The sequence below is a fragment of the Coenobita brevimanus genome, chromosome 57, assembly GCF_032717465.1.
Source record: "Coenobita brevimanus isolate Jiangsu-jjx chromosome 57, ASM3271746v2, whole genome shotgun sequence".
Lineage (NCBI taxonomy): Eukaryota > Metazoa > Arthropoda > Malacostraca > Decapoda > Coenobitidae > Coenobita > Coenobita brevimanus.
In genome coordinates, this window is record NC_137010.1 from 17,979,650 (window position 1) to 17,996,995 (window position 17,346).

General features: G+C 41.3%; 1 protein-coding gene and 1 non-coding gene across 2 annotated transcripts in view; both read left to right on the top strand.

Moving 5' to 3' along the window:
- Nucleotides 1–5,347, top strand: part of dUTPase (Deoxyuridine triphosphatase) — a 32,125-nt gene extending 26,778 nt beyond the window's left edge. Inside the window, exon 4 of the mRNA XM_080274436.1 lies at nucleotides 5,077–5,347. Coding sequence (XP_080130562.1) covers nucleotides 5,077–5,136 — 60 coding nt within the window. The 3' untranslated portion in view covers nucleotides 5,137–5,347. The remainder of the gene's footprint in view (nucleotides 1–5,076) is intronic.
- A 9,965-nt stretch (nucleotides 5,348–15,312) lies between these two features.
- LOC145402364 (5S ribosomal RNA) lies at nucleotides 15,313–15,431 on the top strand. The gene has a single exon (XR_013897722.1). It is a non-coding gene; the product is annotated as a 5S ribosomal RNA (ribosomal RNA).
- Nucleotides 15,432–17,346: the final 1,915 nt, after the last annotated feature.

A 17,346-nucleotide genomic window follows, 5' to 3' on the forward strand; every position in this document is an offset into this window, starting at 1 on the left:
CATTCAACAACTTCCCATCTACTCCATATATTCTTAACACTTTCCACAATCCTTGTCTATCCACCCTGTCATATGCTTTCTCCAAATCCATGAAAGCCGCATACAACTTCTTTCCCATCTCTAGAAACTTTTCCACTAAAGATCTAAGAATGAATATCTGATCTACACAACCCCTTCCCTTCCTAAAGCCTCCCTGTTCTCCAACTAATTTCTCTGTTCTTTCTCTGACTCTGTCAGTAAGTATCCTACCATACACTTTTCCTATTATACTAAGACAAATGCCCCTGTGATTACCACACACTTCTTTTTCCCCTTTTCCTTTGTACAAGGGAATAATTATACCTGACTTCCAATCCTCCGGGACTCTACCTTCCTCCCAGGCCAATCTGCACATCTTCCACATCCATTCTACTACTATCTCTCCCCCATGCTTCAGCATTTCACCACAGACTCCATCAATTCCTGGGGCTTTCCCCCAATTTAACTTTCTTCATTGCTTCCACAACTTCTATCCTACTGATTTCTTCCTGCCTTCTCACCTCCCTCCTTCTCCCAGCCATTCCCCAGCCACTTATACTCACATTACTTCCATCCTCTATGTTCAACAATTCCTTAAAGTGTTCTCTCCATCTGCTCACTTTTTCTCCCTTCTCCACTAGTAATCTGCCATTTTTATCTTTCACTCCCCTGCTAACTTCACTTCCACCCTGTCTTACTCTTTTCACCCCTTTCCAGAACATTTTCTTACAGTCCCTCAACTTTACACTCAAATTCCTTCCAAATTCCTCATCTACTCTCTTCTTACTCTCTCTTACTAATCTTTTCACCTCTCTCTTTCTTTCTACATATAACTCTCTCTTCCGCCTCTCAACTTCTTCCACGCCCCTATTTCTCATCCATTCATTGTATGCTTTCTTCTTTTGTGCCACAGCCTGTCTCACCTCTTCAGTCCACCACGCTGTTCCTTTCACCCCCCTCCGTCTTCTCTTCCTTCCATACACCACATCACATGCTGCACATGTTTCTTCTGGAAATATCCTACACACACCTTCCACGTTTCCCATCTGCCTATCAGAATTCTTTCATTCCCCGAACTGCATCTCTTTGGAACTCGCTTCCCCAGAGTTGTTTCCCTCCAAATTTCAACCCACAGCTGTTCAAGTCTAACTGTTACAGATATGAACAGAGTACACCAGTAATCTGGTGCATGGATTATTTTTTTTTTATTCATTTGTTTTTCCTTCCCCCATTCTGTAGAAAAAAAAAAAAAAAAAAAAAAAAAAAAAAAAAAAAAAGTCTTTTTGTCAATGACATCTCTGTCTGACAATTGGGCTATTACTGAGTGGTTAAGAGCCAAGGTACTACACACAGTCTCAGGCAGGACATGTCCTAAACATAATGTGATCAGGTTAGAGAGAGTGATGATGCAACACTGGCCAGTGGCAGGGTGGCTGCAGAGTCAGTCCTAGGACAGGTTCATACATGTTGTAACCAGGTTAGATAAGATGATGTAATATGATGCAAGAATACTACAACATGTATTTTAAACTAATGTTTAGAGAATACAAAGGTGTATATTCATATATATTCATTATTTAAAAAATAGAAAAAATCTGACAAATAAAAAAAAATCAACAGCCCTGATTGACAGGCAAAGCTGAAATACTTTACCTAGGCAGGGTGTCAGCACAGTTCTTAAGAACAACAGGACCCCATCAAGTCCTTTGCCTTATATATAGAGGCCATTGAAGATAGAAAGTATATCAGTGGAATCTGAAGCAGCTGCTGTTTGCAGATGATACTGCACTGGTGGCTGATTTAGAGGAGACACAGTTGGCAGAGGAGTTTGGAAGGGTGTGTGAAAGGAGAAATTGAAAGTAAACGAGAATAAGGGTAAAGTGATCAAGTGTACGAGGTTGGCAGATGGTAGGAGGATGAATATAATTTTGAATGGTGAGCTGCTTGAGGAGGTAGAGTGTTTTAAGTATTTAGGGTCACATGTTGCTGTGGATGGAAGAATAGATGCAGAAGTGAAGTTTAGAATGAATGAAGTAGGAAAGGTGCTGGGAGGAATGAAAAAAGTGTTTAGATGGCCTTCGCCTAGAATAGATGTAAAGAGAAGGCTGTTTGAGGGTGTTGTGGTACCGACAGCATTATATGGGGCTGAAATATGGAATATGGGTGTAGCAGAGCGGAAAAGTTTGAATGTAATGAGATGAGGCGTCTGAGGAGAGTGTGTGGAGTGACGCATATGGATTGAGTGAGAAATGATGTAGTGCAAAGGAGAACTGGAGTTGTGCGGGAGATGGCTGATCGAGTTGAGCAGAGGGTGTTGCAATGGTTTGGGCATATGGAGAGAATGGATAATGAGCGATTGGTGAAAAAGATAACTGGATCTGATGTGAGAGGTGTAAGGCTGAGAGGATGACCACAAATAGGTTGGATGGACAATGTGAAGAGAGCGTTGGATGCGAAAGGAATGTCTGTTGAATAAGGAAGAGTGGCTGTGCGTGATACAAATGAACTGAGAGAAATTATGAATAGATAAATGATGATGCAGCCATGAGGGGATATTCTCCCACATTCTGTCTGATCAGCTGATCAGGTCAGGTGCGAGTAAGGGGATGGGTCCATTATGATGTGGCAGGGGTAAACCAGCTCTGCTGTCGGGCCCTGCTGCAGATGTCACTGATTGCACTGCGCAGTTTACCCTCGTGTGGTGTGGTGCGGTGAGGATCTGTCCCTTCTCCCCTTTGAGGCTAAGATACAAATGAATGTGTTTGAGCGGATGAGTAAATTGGGAGTGTGTCGTCCTGTCTTGGCTACCTCCGTTTCCTTGGGGGAAGCAGCCCAGGTATATAGATATATAGATAGATGAGGAAGTCCAAAAAGCAGATTGAGGGATAGCACTGGAATTCTCTAGAGTGGAATTAGATGAGAACATCTAGGTAAAGAGTTCTGCCTTGAGTGCACACAGTATCTCATGGGCAATCTGTTTGTAGAATAGAAACCAGTAGCAGCACAGCCTGGGAGTCCAGAAGTGTTGATTGTCACATGGTGTTTCATTTATAGTACTGCACCTACCTACTTTTATATCAAACTTACCCCCCACCCCAGTGTTGATTGTCACATGGTGTTTCGTGTACTGGCCACAGTAAAGGTCAGTGGACCTTGTCCTTTGTAGACAGCTTATGCTGGACAGTCGTTACCAGGATACAAAGGAGATGAGAAGTTCACAACAAACTACTGACAGAACTGCCTGAATTATTATGGATGTGAAAATAATGAGGAAGCAGCTGCTGCTGCCTTCTATGCTGCTTTCACATGTGGGGCCTCTTTTATAAACAAAAGCATCAAATGACATTCCATTATCAATACTGTATCTGTATGTGATGTATGTATGAAACATTTCCCAGACCATTAAATAATATATATATATATATATATATATATATATATCAGCATACAATGCACACCAGACAGCTTCAGCCAGGGTAAACTCTCTAGAGAAGGTGACTGTGGAAGGCAGCGATGGGAAGTTTGGATGGTCACGAATGGTTTTGGTGGCAGGATGAGTGCGGCTGTCCACAACACTCCTGTGGCAGCAAAATTGGACATACACTGTTGCTTGTTCTGTGGGTGTGTCCCTGTGTGATGGTAGGGCCTTTATCATTCAAAGAAACAGCTACAAAACAATCAGAACAGAAAAGAGGAGGGAAGGAGGTAGAAGTAAAGTTATTAGAAAGGTTTTTGAATGGTGCCAAATTGAATTCAACAAATTTGAGGCAGAGAGTTCAGAGCATTTAGTACAAATGACAGTACTCATAGGATGTTGAAGAATATATTTGGTATGGTTCCGGGTAGAAATATAAAACAGATGAGATCCAGGGGTGGAATGGTGCCAGTACCTTTTATCGGCCTCCACTTTCATATGGACAGCATGAGAACAAATGTGATAAAACTAAGGACAGGAGGGCATTTGCACCCCTCAGCCCTTGAAGCTGTGTGTTTTGACACCATTTTTCCCACATAATTTTGAAGTAAAGGGTGTGATGCATAATGTGCATATAGTTTGGTGCAGACTGTTGAGGCAGATGTTTATGACTATGCTGGCCTACTCTGTGTTGATGAAAGCCATATGCCTGTTGAGTGAAACTAACCTCTGATGCTTGAGTGATGGGTGGATGAGTGTATGGCGTAGTTCACTCGGTAGTGATGACAGTTCTGGGTGTGTGCTTTCCTGTATCTGGATGCTGCTACCCCATTTATTACTGGCACTGTAATTAAGTTTAGGATTACTGTATATTGATTTCAGATTTAATAAAGGCCTATTTACCATTCATATGGCTACATTTGTGGGGGAGGCAGTGGCTGAATGGGTAGAGAGGTGGCTTGCAGTCCTAATTGGTCCAGGTTTGAATCCCAGTTGGGCCAGGGAACAGTTTAAGGAGTTGAAGCTCATGAAGCTGACTTTACTGATCTACCAGAAGACCCACTGACATGTCTTATAAATACCCCTGCTTAATACCAATACACCAGTCCTGCATGAGACAGCCCTTACAATGTATTCATTATGGATGGTGGGTGTTAGTGCCAAAGTGGTGACATGTGGATGTGTATGGTATGTAGTAGGATTACTGGGCCTCGGGAACAGGCTGTGAAGCCTATGCCCAGAGTTGGACACAAAAATAAATAAATAAATAAAATGAGTGATTTGACTGGTCATCCATGATTGATATATTTTACTGCTTGGTGTTACTCTGAATGAAATACATAAATTCCCATAGCAGCAGAAGGAATAAAGGTAGGATCTGGCACTTGGCAAAAGCTAAATTGATTGGTAAATGGTTTCCTTCTGGTTATCATATGTTTGATGTTTAGTGTACTGGTATTGGTATCTGTTTTGGTTTTGTATAATTTCCTTTTTTTTTTTTTTTTTTTTTTTTTTTTTTTTTTTTTTTTTCTTCCCACACTGCTGTTGACACAGCAGATAATTCTCATTAAATACCAGTAAGTATATATTTTTTTAAATGATCACCTTCTAATTCCAAACATTCATAATTGTTTTCTGTACAGGAGTTGACGGACACAGAACGGGGTGAGGGAGGATTTGGCTCATCTGGTGTCTCCTCCTGAATGTCACTTGATCATTTTTGTCGTAAGCTTTTTAATGTGTTCTGAAATCCTGATTTAGTTATTTTTTACCTGTGTCAGATGGACAAACTTTGATTTCACCTGCTTCATTATTACTATAATCGCCCATGTTCATTTCACACGTTTTATCTTTATAGTTGAAAGTCTCAGTTTTGTAATTTTTCGTGTTTTATTTCATATTTTCTCCAGAGAATCTCTGCCATGTGTATACTGCATTATTTCTAAAATAAAGTATAATTCTTTAGCATGTGGTTTTTGTCATTATAGGGTTGACCTTTAGGAAGAGCCTTTTATGATCTAGCTATGTTCCACCTGCCGTTACAGTAATCTTCATGATCTACCTTTTTTCCAACCACCCTCAATCTCTTATTCTCCTAATATCTAAAATATCAAATTATTTCTGTTTCCCAGTATATAAATCCATACCATGTTCCACATAGACACATTTTATGATCTACAGTACCTGCCCCTTCCAAGTCATAAATATTGGTTAATGTGAAGCTCTAAGTTGGGAGATCACAGCAGGGGTTAATTACAGGTACTGTAATCATTTGAAATGGTTTCATTGAATTGCTGATGAATTGATTTGAAGTCAGATTAAAAATGTGATTTTAATCTGTTGATTATGAACCAAAACCTTGTTTGTTTTTCCCTGTGCATCCCAGACAGAGGACTTAGTACAAGTACTGTATTTTAAATATCATCATCCAGACCTTCTGTCCCATATTTGGATGGACTGAGGTAGGGTCCAGAGAGCCAGAAAGAACCTGGTAGAATGAGGTAAACAAAGATTGACCAGTTAAATGGGCCACACTCTCATTCGTTCTCCCCTAAAAAATTTGCATATAGCTTCACACTATCCTACCTGACAGTCAGTCCAATGACTTCAGTTGAAAAAGGGTGTCAAACTCTGGTCATATACTCCTCAACACAAAATTCATTCAGCCTGCTTAATATCTTTCCAGATTCCTAGCCTCAGTAGCTTATTTACCATATAGTATGTACCTTCTTGGCTGCCACACCTCTTCCCCCTTCAAACTCACTCAGGTATACCATTTTCACTGTTATTCTTACCTGTTCTCTCAAATGACCATACCATCTGAAAACTCTTTTCAGCTCTGGTGTGGCTTCCTTACTCTGCACCTTTCACGGATCACAGTACAGTATTCATTATCCTAGCCACTTTCCTCACTTCACACATTCCTCAACAATCCCATCTCAAACTTTCATACATAACATTTTCATAGCACACCATGACCTCACACCCACGTTATAGCAGGCACTAAAACTCCTTCATGTGTGCTTTTTGCAGCTGCCACACTCAGATCTCTGCTTCTTGTCAAGGTTTTCATAGCACCTGCCACTTCTCTTCCCTGTGCCCTTCTACTTTTCACTTTATTTGCACATTTACCTCTCTTAAACCATTGCACCCAGGTACTCAAACATTCACAGATTCAAGTCTCTCTCCATTCACCGTAGCCGCAAACTGAGAGTCGCCTTCTGTCTTGGTGACCATCAATTTACTCTTATCTGCATTTACTCTGAAAGCACGGTGCTTATGGAGATGTGGCTCCCAGAAAGGTTTACAGCGAACATTACCGTCATCTTACACTTCTGGTAGCGGATTCTGAAAGGTGTCTGGGTTACGAGAAAATCTGCGAGAACTTTTGCGATGTGCATACGAGGTTTTGACAAGTGGTATTCTGGAGAGTGTTGTACGACAATCTTAAGACCAACACCACGTTGCGCCAGCGCAAGTGTTGGCCAATCAAGGAGCGGAAGGTCTCTATTTAAACCTGAGTAACCAATCACAGTACACCGGAGTATGACGTCATAGTGGTAGCAGACGATGTTTCCACACCGCCAGTCATAATTTCCAAGACAGTACTGAAGCAGTGGAAAACCACCAAAATATTATGTACAGGAGGGCAGTGAACTTCTCAGAGGAAGAAATAAGTGCGCTGATTCATTATTTTTTCGACATTGTGTCATGTAGGCTATCACCAATTTTAGATGAGTTTCTTCTTAACACTGGCATGTTTAATTGAATTTTTGTGAACATTATATCAATAGGCTATAATATGTTTGCAGTAAAGGCAATATTGGCCGACATTGCTAGTTTTACCACTTATGTTGAAGTAGTACTTGCTCCGTTTTAGTATTCTGGCATCGTCTACGACGGTCTGCTGTCACCTGTACTTATTATTTTTTGAAAAATCGCAACAGTTGTATGCACTTAAGGATTAATTGATGCATGATTTAATTCTGAGGATTTGGGGGATGTTTGAGCTACAATATTTGTAAAAATAGGAGAGTTATAAGGCTTACGATGTACTTAGGGCTGCCCCTCACATGGCGCAACTCTACGAGGAGAATTGACCGCCGCATTGGGTTTGCGCTCGTTTTCTAGGGCTCCAGAATATGCACTTAAGTGAAAAGTTGCTCTTACGCCCAAAGATGGTGGATTTGTGAGGATTTCTGAGCTTTCAGAATCCGCCCCCTGGAGAGTGTTGTACGACAATCTTAAGACCAACACCACGTTGCACCAGCGCAAGTGTTGGCCAATCAAGGAGCGGAAGGTTTCTCTATTTAAACCTGAGTAACCAATCACAGTACACCGGAGTATGACGTCATAGTGGTAGGAGACGATGTTTCCACACCGCCAGTCGTAATTTCCAAGACGGTACTGAAGCATTGGAAAACCACCAAAATATTATGTACAGGAGGGCACTGAACTTCTCAGAGGAAGAAATAAGTGCGCTGATTCATTATTTTTTCGACATTGTGTCATGTAGGCTATCACCAATTTTAGATGAGTTTCTTCTTAACACTGGCTTGTTTAATCGAATTTTTGTGAACATTATATCAATAGGCTATAATTTGTTTGCAGTAAAGGCAATATTGGCCGACATTGCTAGTTTTACCACTTATGTTGAAGTAGTACTTGCTCCGTTATAGTATTCTGGCATCGTCTACGACGGTCTGCTGCCACTTGTACTTATTATTTTTTGAAAAATGGCAACAGTTGTGTGCACTTAAGGATTAATTGATGCATGATTTAATTCTGAGGATTTGGGGGATGTTTGAGCTACAATATTTGTAAAAATAGGAGAGTTATAAGGCTTACGATGTACTTAGGGCTGCCCCTCACATGGCGCAACTCTATGAGGAGAATTGACAACGCTGCATAGGGTTTGCGCTCGTTTTCTAGGGCTCCAGAATATGCACTTAAGCGAAAAGTTGCTCTTACGCCCAAAGATGGTGGATTTGCGAGGATTTCTGAGCTTTCAGAATCCGCCCCCTGGTCCTTGGTGTACTGTCCCTCTTCAATAATCGCTCTAAATATCGCAGGGTAGTCTCTCGCAGCCAGCTCGTCGGCAGAGGCACGTTCACCAGACACTTTCACATAACGGAGTTCCTTGCGCTTGAGAAAACGGTCCAGCCATCCAACCAATGCCCTGAAAGGTTTTTCCACTTTTAACCTGCGAGATGCTGCCTTGTAAAAGAACTGGGCTTGGTTCCGAATAAATCTTCCATTCAGTGGAACACCTTCCTTTTCCTTCCTTATTATGAAGGTGGCAAGATAGCGCTCCATTAGTATCATAGCACGATTTCCCACCCCTGAACGACCGTCTAGGTCAGAGGCACCGTACGTCTTCACTACAGCCTTTATGGCTTCACGGTTCTTCCACGCAGTTCTCATTGTAGATTCAGCCAGTCCCAGGGCTCTCCTGATGGCAATGTTTCCTTGACCTTTCTCCTTCATATTAATGATCTTTAACTTGGTGTGCATCAGAAGTTTCTTAACTCTTGGGGTTGGAGCCATGGTGCGGCGAAGGCAAGGATGGAGCAGCACAATTAACACCACACGTTGTACACGACAGGTTAGCTGTAGAAAGCGGATCAGCACAGTCCACGAGCCAGGACTGTTATGGCGCGCCACTCCCTTGTACCCCAAGCTGCGCAGTAGAATGCCCGGGAATTTCTGCGCATCAACATGACGACACGTGACGCGCTGTGTGAGGGGTGGTCTCGCACTAATAGAAAATGGCATTTTTGAGCCACTCCTTGCCTCTGCCTCTCGTTCTGTGTGGTAAACTCGCGCATTCAAGGGTTTTTGGTTATGATTTTTGGTCACTCGCGCACTGTGCGAACTTACTGTATATATGTTTACAGTTAAAGCTCGATTAACCAGTATCCAATGCATTGGCTCATCCATATAACCGGAACACAAATTCGATCTGGCATGGGGTCGACAATATTCCGGATACCGGTCCTTTGGTGTGTATTGTAGTGTACACTCACGATCACTAATTTCTGCTCAGGGGTGCACCCTCCATACCCCCATATACCCACGGAAGACGGAAGGAGGGGACGAAACGAGCTCCATCCGCCTCTACCCAGCTCCCAACCCTCCCCCATACCCCTTCCCCTCCCAGCCCCCAACTCGTCATTCTTAACTGGCAGTTACATCTCAAGCTAACCTCATACATTACACTCATAGTCACATTACTAATATTATCTATCTATCTATTGCCAGACGCCATAATCCCATAAGGAGTGGCCATATGACTTTGAGTTATTTGTTTTACAGGGAGGGGCACTAACCCTCCACCAACCCACTTGTTGACATGTAGGGAGTACATATGGTTTGGTTATATGGTTATCTCCCAGTGTTGTAAATGGTTTCTTGGCTTACAGGAAACCATTTGGCTTGTCACTTAATGTAAAGCCACCTGTAAAGGAAAGAAAAGCAATAAGAAGTGACAGGAAAGATGGGAGAAATAAGAAGAAAGGAGGGCAGTCACAGAGAAAGAATGATAAAGGCTAAGGAAGAATACACAAATATAAAACACTAAGATATGTAAAAAGTATATAATATGACTATGAACATAGTGCAGCAAGAAACTAATGAATTATAATGTTGACAATAAAACAAAAACATTAACAACGGCCATCCCAGGCCTCATGCGTTGGGTGTTTGCGTGCGTCCGTCAGTGTCTGTGCCTGCATGTTTGAGTGTGTTTGTGTGTGTTTTTCAGTGTGTGTGTGTGTGTGTGTTTGCAAAGTATTGCACCCAGCACGGGAGGCCTGAGGTGATCGTTGTTAACATTTTTGTTTTACTGTCAACGTCACAATGCATTAATTTCCTGCTGCAACATGTTGATAGTTATATTCTTTTAACATATCCTGATGTTCTCTGTTTGTATTAGTAGTGGGACCGAGAGTGTTAAGCATGAAATCAGCTTGATATGTAACTGCTAGTTAAGAATGACGGGTGGGGTGGGGGATTGGGTAGGGTTATGGGGTATGGTCGGGAGCTGGGGTAGTGGCGGGTGGAGCTCATTTCTTCCCCCCTTCCTCTCTTCCCTGGGTATTCTGAGGTAGGAAGGGGGCACCCCTGGGGAGATATTAGTGAGCGTGAGTGTGCCTGTACTGTATCAAATACTGAATAATGTACTTTACATAAAGTCCCACGTTTGGTACTACAGTATTTCATTTGTTTGACCTCCCAGAAAATTTCTAAGAGTAACATTCGATTATCCAGAAAATTCCATATCCGGAATGGAAGAATCCCCATGCATTCCAGTTTTTCAAGCTTTTACTGTATGTATGTATATATATATATATATATATATATATATATACACAGGTATACCCCGATATACGATACCTCTAGATGTGATACCCCAGTTGAATGATGGGTTTTAGGGTCTTTTTTACCGATTTTGATATTTTAGACTGAAATTTTGTGTTTAGGTTGATTTATAAACTCCTTTTAGACTTATATTAATGTGTATTGGTTATAAGTGGGGTGAACAGTCACTTTGGGGTACAGTTTACTATGTTTGATTTTTTTCCATACTTATATTTGACAATTTTCTGATTTTATTATTGGGTTTAGGTGAGTTATAAACTGCTCTTAGGCTTAGTTTAGTGTGTTGTAATTCTATTTGGGGGTTTAGGTGAGCTAGAAACATGTTTTTGGACTCATTTGGAGTGGTTTATGACTTGGTTGGGGGGGGGGGGAACCCAAGGCTCAAAAATGCATCCTTATACGTTACATGTTATATCTACCCCTGTATACAATACTCCACCTAGTGATGGGTTTTTACTTAACCAATTGCATCGTTAAACCAGGGTATACGTGTGTGTGTATGTGTGTGTGTTTGTATATATATAAGATAGATAGAAGATATAGATAGATAGATAGAAATTACAAACTCATAGCCATTACAGCCATCCTAAACCTTCACTTAACTCGTTGAGAGCGATAGGCCTCATTTGGGACTTATCAGAGTCGAAAGCGATAGGCCTCAAATAGGCGTGATGTTCAAAGGCGTACCAAAACCGTGCCACAAGGAGTAGGTAGCTGAAATTTGTACGGGAAATAGGGGCAGGTGGCAACTCTCGATACCACCCACGCACTGCCCCACTTGCCCCATGTACATTCAGAATATGTGTGCACGGACACCATAGAGCGCACACGTAAATGCCAACCCCACACCAGGCGCTAGGGGATCTGTACTCACACACACACACATGAGAGAGAGAAAGGGCATTTTTCTGAGAAAGAGAGAGAGAGAAATAAAGGGCATTTTTCTGAGAGAATGAGAGAGAGAGAGAGAAGGGAATGACAGACACAGCATGGTTCCTTGCGAAAGAGGAAATAAAGTGTGACAGCTGTCCCTCTTCTCTCTCTCATTGTCCATTCCCTCCCTCCTCTCTGAGAGAGAGAAAGCGAGAGAATGAAATACAGAAATGGCACAATGTGTGTCCCTTCGTCCCTTTGAATGAATGAATGACGTCCCTCTTGTCTTTCCTTCTCCATTCCCTCCATCCTCTCTTGGAGAGAGAGAGAGAGAGAGAGAGTTATGGGTAAATTGTATAATAATGCATGCTTTCTTGGCAGTGAGTAAGGTAATTTATCGCAGTTTGAGAGAGAGAGATAATGGGGATTTTTCTGAGAGAGAGAGAGAGCAAGAGTAAATAGGGGAATGTCAGACACAGCGTGGTCCCTTGCGAATGAGGAGATAAGGCGTGACAGCCCTCCCTTTTCTCTCTCTCATTGTCCATGCCCTCCCTCTTCTCTCCGAGAGAGAGAGAGAATAAAATACAGAAATGGCACAACGTGCATCCCTTCATCCCTTTGAATGAATGAATGGCGTCCCCCATGTCTTTCTCCATTTCCTCCATCCTCTCTCGGAGAGAGAGAGTTATGGGTACATTGTATAATAATGTATGCTTTCTTGGCAGTGAGTAAGGTAATTTATCGTAGTTTGAGAGAGAGAGATAAAGGGGATCTGTGCACACACAGACAAGAGAGAGAGAGAGAGGGTTGATGATACAGTAATCACGTGATCCTTGCCCAAGGCCATGGTAAATATAGGCTGTTTTTCCCGGACAATGACATTCCTAAACCTCGCTCACCATGGGTGGTGAGTTGCTTGCACCACCAGCTGTTCATCTTCTGGCCATTTTATCTCACCACCACATGGCTTTATGTGGTCATATATATGTATATTGCCAGATGCGCGCGAACATTTCCAAGATGATGATGTGTGTTTCATTCAATTCTGCAAGACTCGAAATTTCGGACAAATCGTCGCTTCCCAGCAGGTACGTACAGAATGATCATCGCTCTCCACGGGTTAACCCCTAAAGTACGCAATTCGCTCAGCAGGTCTGTCCCTCCAGCTGTAAAACAGGGTCGATTTTTCAACTTTCACCAAGGTAAAAATTTTTCCTCCACATTTCAAGAGACTGAATTTACACACCTGAAAATGTATGTTTGAGCCAGATTGACCAAATAGTTATCGCACAATCGCCTGTCAAAAATGCAAAAAAGTTACCAATCCCCCATGGGCAAAAACAGAAAATGTACAGAAAATGCATTATTTACGGTAAATAATTATATATGCATAACTAATGTCAATGTGAAGTGTTCCCTAGGCATGAAATGTCAGTGTGGCATACGCCCATAGCAACAAAACAAGCCAGTCGAAAAGTGGAGGTGGAGTGTGTATGACTGGAGGGGGGAGGAGGATGGAGAGATAGGGGAGGAGGGAGAGGGGTGAAGGGTTGCTATGCACACACACTGCTGTAGGGGATATGTTGGGGTATGGTTGGTTGGGAGGAGACAATGTGGAGATGACGCAGTGAGGCTGAAGGAGGTAAAGTGACGGTGGTGCGAGGGGTTCCTTCTCCACCTAAGGGGGCCAATCACACCATACCACCCCAGACACTCTAGTTCTCATTGGTCTGATCCTATGTACGTCACCAAAGGGGTGGAGTTACCCTCCCCCAGTTTTTTGTGTGTCTTTATCGATCATGCAGGATAGGCTGGCGTGTCAAATTACACAAAAGCACGATCGTGCAGCATCAGTCTTGAGAGGTTAACAATGACCTCAACTGGACCTTTCATGTCACGTCGCTTGCTAAAACTGCCTCAAAGAAACTTGGATGATTGTACAGTGTTTGTTGCTTCTTCATTGATAAGCAGTTGGCTATAGTTTATAAGAGTCATGTGCGCTCTCAGCTGGAACATTGCTCACCCTTGTGGAGTGGGTTTGGGGAGGTTGCACTAAAGCAACTAGACAAAATTCAGAACAAAGCTGTTAGAATTATTTAAACAAACCACCGCTCCTGCAGGTAAGAGGAATGTTGCCTCCTTTGCATTATTTTACAGATACTTTTATGGCAAATGCTCAGACGAAGTTGCATCCAATGTGCCACGTCTCCATGCCTTCCCCTGTGCTACATGGGCATCTGGTAGCACTCATGACTGGAATGTCACACTGCCATATTGCAGAACTTCTGCCTATCAGAAATTTTTTTATTCCCCAAACTGTGTCTCTTTGGAACTCGCTTCCCCAGAGTTGTTTCCCCCTAAACTTCAACTTATAGCTGTTCAAGTTGAACTGTTACAGAGTTTTTATGAATGGAGGACACCAGTAATCTGATATATGGATTATTTTTATTTATTCATATGTTTTTCCTTCCTCTGTTCTGTTTATTAAAAAAAAGAGGGGGGGGGGGGAACCATTTATTCATCCCACGGAAACTGCTCTTCCTGGAGAGGCACAAGTTCACCTAGCTAGACTACAGTGTGGCCAAAACCATTCCATACTTTATTACCAATGCAAAATACAATTATCACGCAGTTCACTATGCTCTCATTGTAATGCAGTCCCTCACACCACAACACCCCTGCTTAACCAATACAACTCTCTCCCAGGTTACAAACAAATTTTCAAGATAATCTCAACAAAAGATTTCTGTGAGCAACTGGAAGGAGTGACTTTTTCAGGCAGCCCAACAGGTTCACATCTAGGTGAAGCTAGGGCCACACTGGCTATAAATAAATTACTGTAGAAACAAAGCACCACCAGCTTATGTATGATCAACATTATTTTCTCTTTTAACCCATTCATGTCAGGGATGATTTTTACAGATTCCTTAGTCTTGCAATCTCCTGACAGTTTTATTCATCCCAACACAGACTTCAAAGGTGGAGGGGTTAGATACAGTCTTAACAAATCCCTCAAAAGCAAGAATAAACTAAAGTCAGTCACCCAGATTCAAGTTTACATAGCGCCACTGTTTTATCATCAACATACCATTTCCATTAGGAATGAAACTGACGTGCATTACTACAGTCCACTTGACGAACTAAAGTCATAATGTACAGTATATGGTACAATTGAACAAAAAATGCAAAAAATTGTTTATGATTTATTACAGTCAAACTCTTCCCACAGATAGTAAAAAAAAATCAAATCTTTAAATTATAAATAAGTGTGGTAGTGGCAGAATGCTGGGTAATTACAGACTATGAGGAGAAAATATATATAGCTATGTACATATAAAAATAAAATTATAAAATTCAGAGTCACAGCTACAGTGGCTCCCTGTTGTCTATTTACACATATGAACAAAATTAATTCAAGTTTTTCAAAGACACCTGTATATAGTTTCAAGTAATATTCATAATAATATCAAATATTTATTTTTCTTTAAAGTGCATGTACAGTATTTCAATAATGAATTTCAGATTTTTTTAATTACTGTAAGTGTTAAGATAATGACAAAAATTCAAATATCAAGTTGCTCTAAAGTTATAGACAAGAATCCAGTATTTTGAATCTAATATTCTAACACAACGGTCATACCACGTTGAGTACACCGCTTCCCGTCCGATCAGCGAAGTTAAGCAACGTTGGGTCTGGTTAGTACTTGGATGGGTGACCGCCTGCGAATACCAGATGCTGTTGGCATAACGTTCTCCCTACGTGTCAAGTGGGGTTGATGGAGGAGTAGTGCCCCTCCCTGTAAAACAATTAACTCTAAGCCTTGGCCACCCCGTTTGGGATACGTGGCGTTTGGCAATGAATGATGAATGAACTTCCACTCATTCTTCCAGGCTCAGCCCTCCTACAATGAGCTCTTACATATTAAGGTAAAGGATATTTTGCCTATCAATTGCTTTTTATTATCCTAAACCCTTCAATCCAAGGAATCTCTCCTAAGCTCCATAAAACTGTCTGGCATTTGAGGGGGAAAAAAATCACTTCTTAAGAGTTAAAGGAGATTGTTCTAAATATTTCATCAAATTTTTCCTGGTGTTACCAAAAATAACATGAAAAAATGTTATCTTACTGAGAGGGTTAATGTGCAGTTAGTTAATTCTGGTAACTTATACCTAAAAATTCAATACAGAACTGTAATTACCCTGAAGTCTGATAAAACTGAACCTGAGCAATGCTTCTTTATGTTTTGGTATGTGTCCCAGTTCTCAGTGGCCAAAACTTCAGAACCCATATGTTTCACTTTAGAAAGTGAAATAACCTAAAATAAAGTTACAGAAATTCAACAGTGTACGTAACAAAACATCAGTCATATATTACCTCTTGTGAGATTATCCCTGAACATTTAGGGCAGACTACTTGCCTCCATCCTTCATGCCATTACATGACTAAAAACCTCCTGTCACCTCTTAGGAACTCAAACCAATACATAGGGTAACGAACTTTCAACTTGACTGGCATTTCAGAATATTGTATACATCGCAACAAGAATATCAGTACAGCATTTTTTTTTTTTTTTTTTTTTTTTTTTATACTGTACATCATTATCATCCAAGCAAAATTTTTAATTTAAAAGGAATGGGTAAAAGGGCAGACAGTAGATGCAGGAACACTGAAATAGAAGCTATCAATAAAGTAGCCAGTGAAATAGAATCTTCTATTGCATACATCATCACTGAAGCCTTCAACATTTTCACAATGTTTGTTTTTACTTTTCAAATGTGTCATTGCCTGATGCTGCATGAACTCCTTAAGTGTTTTTATCGTTTGCTTTTTGGCTGGTTTTGCACAGGAGAGATCCCTCAGAAAGGAATTAAGAGCCACTGAGAAGGAATTTTTAAAATAAAAATTTATATTCTAACCAGTGAATTTTCAATCACCCTATAATGGGTCCAGATTTTCACATTACTTTTTTTTTTGTACCTTTGACATACAGTACCTATATTTCACTAATACAGTTATACCCTATCATTTCAGTCTTACATATTTTTGTAATTTCATTAATCCACCCATAATCCCTTCAGCCTGAGGTCATTTAGCTCATTATGGTTCCTCTATCTATCTATAGCCAGATGCCTTAATCCCGTAAGGAGCAGCTCCAAACAAATGGCCTCCATCTCATCCTGTCCTTGCCATTGTCCTGCCCTCCCCTCTCATTATGCCTCTCCACTCCATCCCTCCCTGGTCTCCCCCTCCCTCCACCTCACTCACACCCTCCTCATTAGTCTCTCACTCTCCATCTCCACATGGCCAAACCGCCTCAGTGTATTTCTCCTAACGCTTTCTATCACACCCACATAGACACCACAATGCACCTTCACTTCCTCATTTGTTAGTCTGTCTCCATGTTACCCCATATACTCCTCTAAAATAACTCATTTCTACAGCTTTCACTCTTGACTTGTGTCCTTCCAACAAGGTCCAAGCTTTGCTCTCAATCTCTCATACATTGGAGTTATCACAGTGCTATCATGCAAAGACTTTTACATCCATGCTTACTTTCCTAATTCTTATCACTGTTTTCAAAGAAACAGCAACCTTTCTTCCCTGTTGTACCTTTCAAGCTTTTTATCCTCTAAACTTTCATCCTTACTCATCACACCAC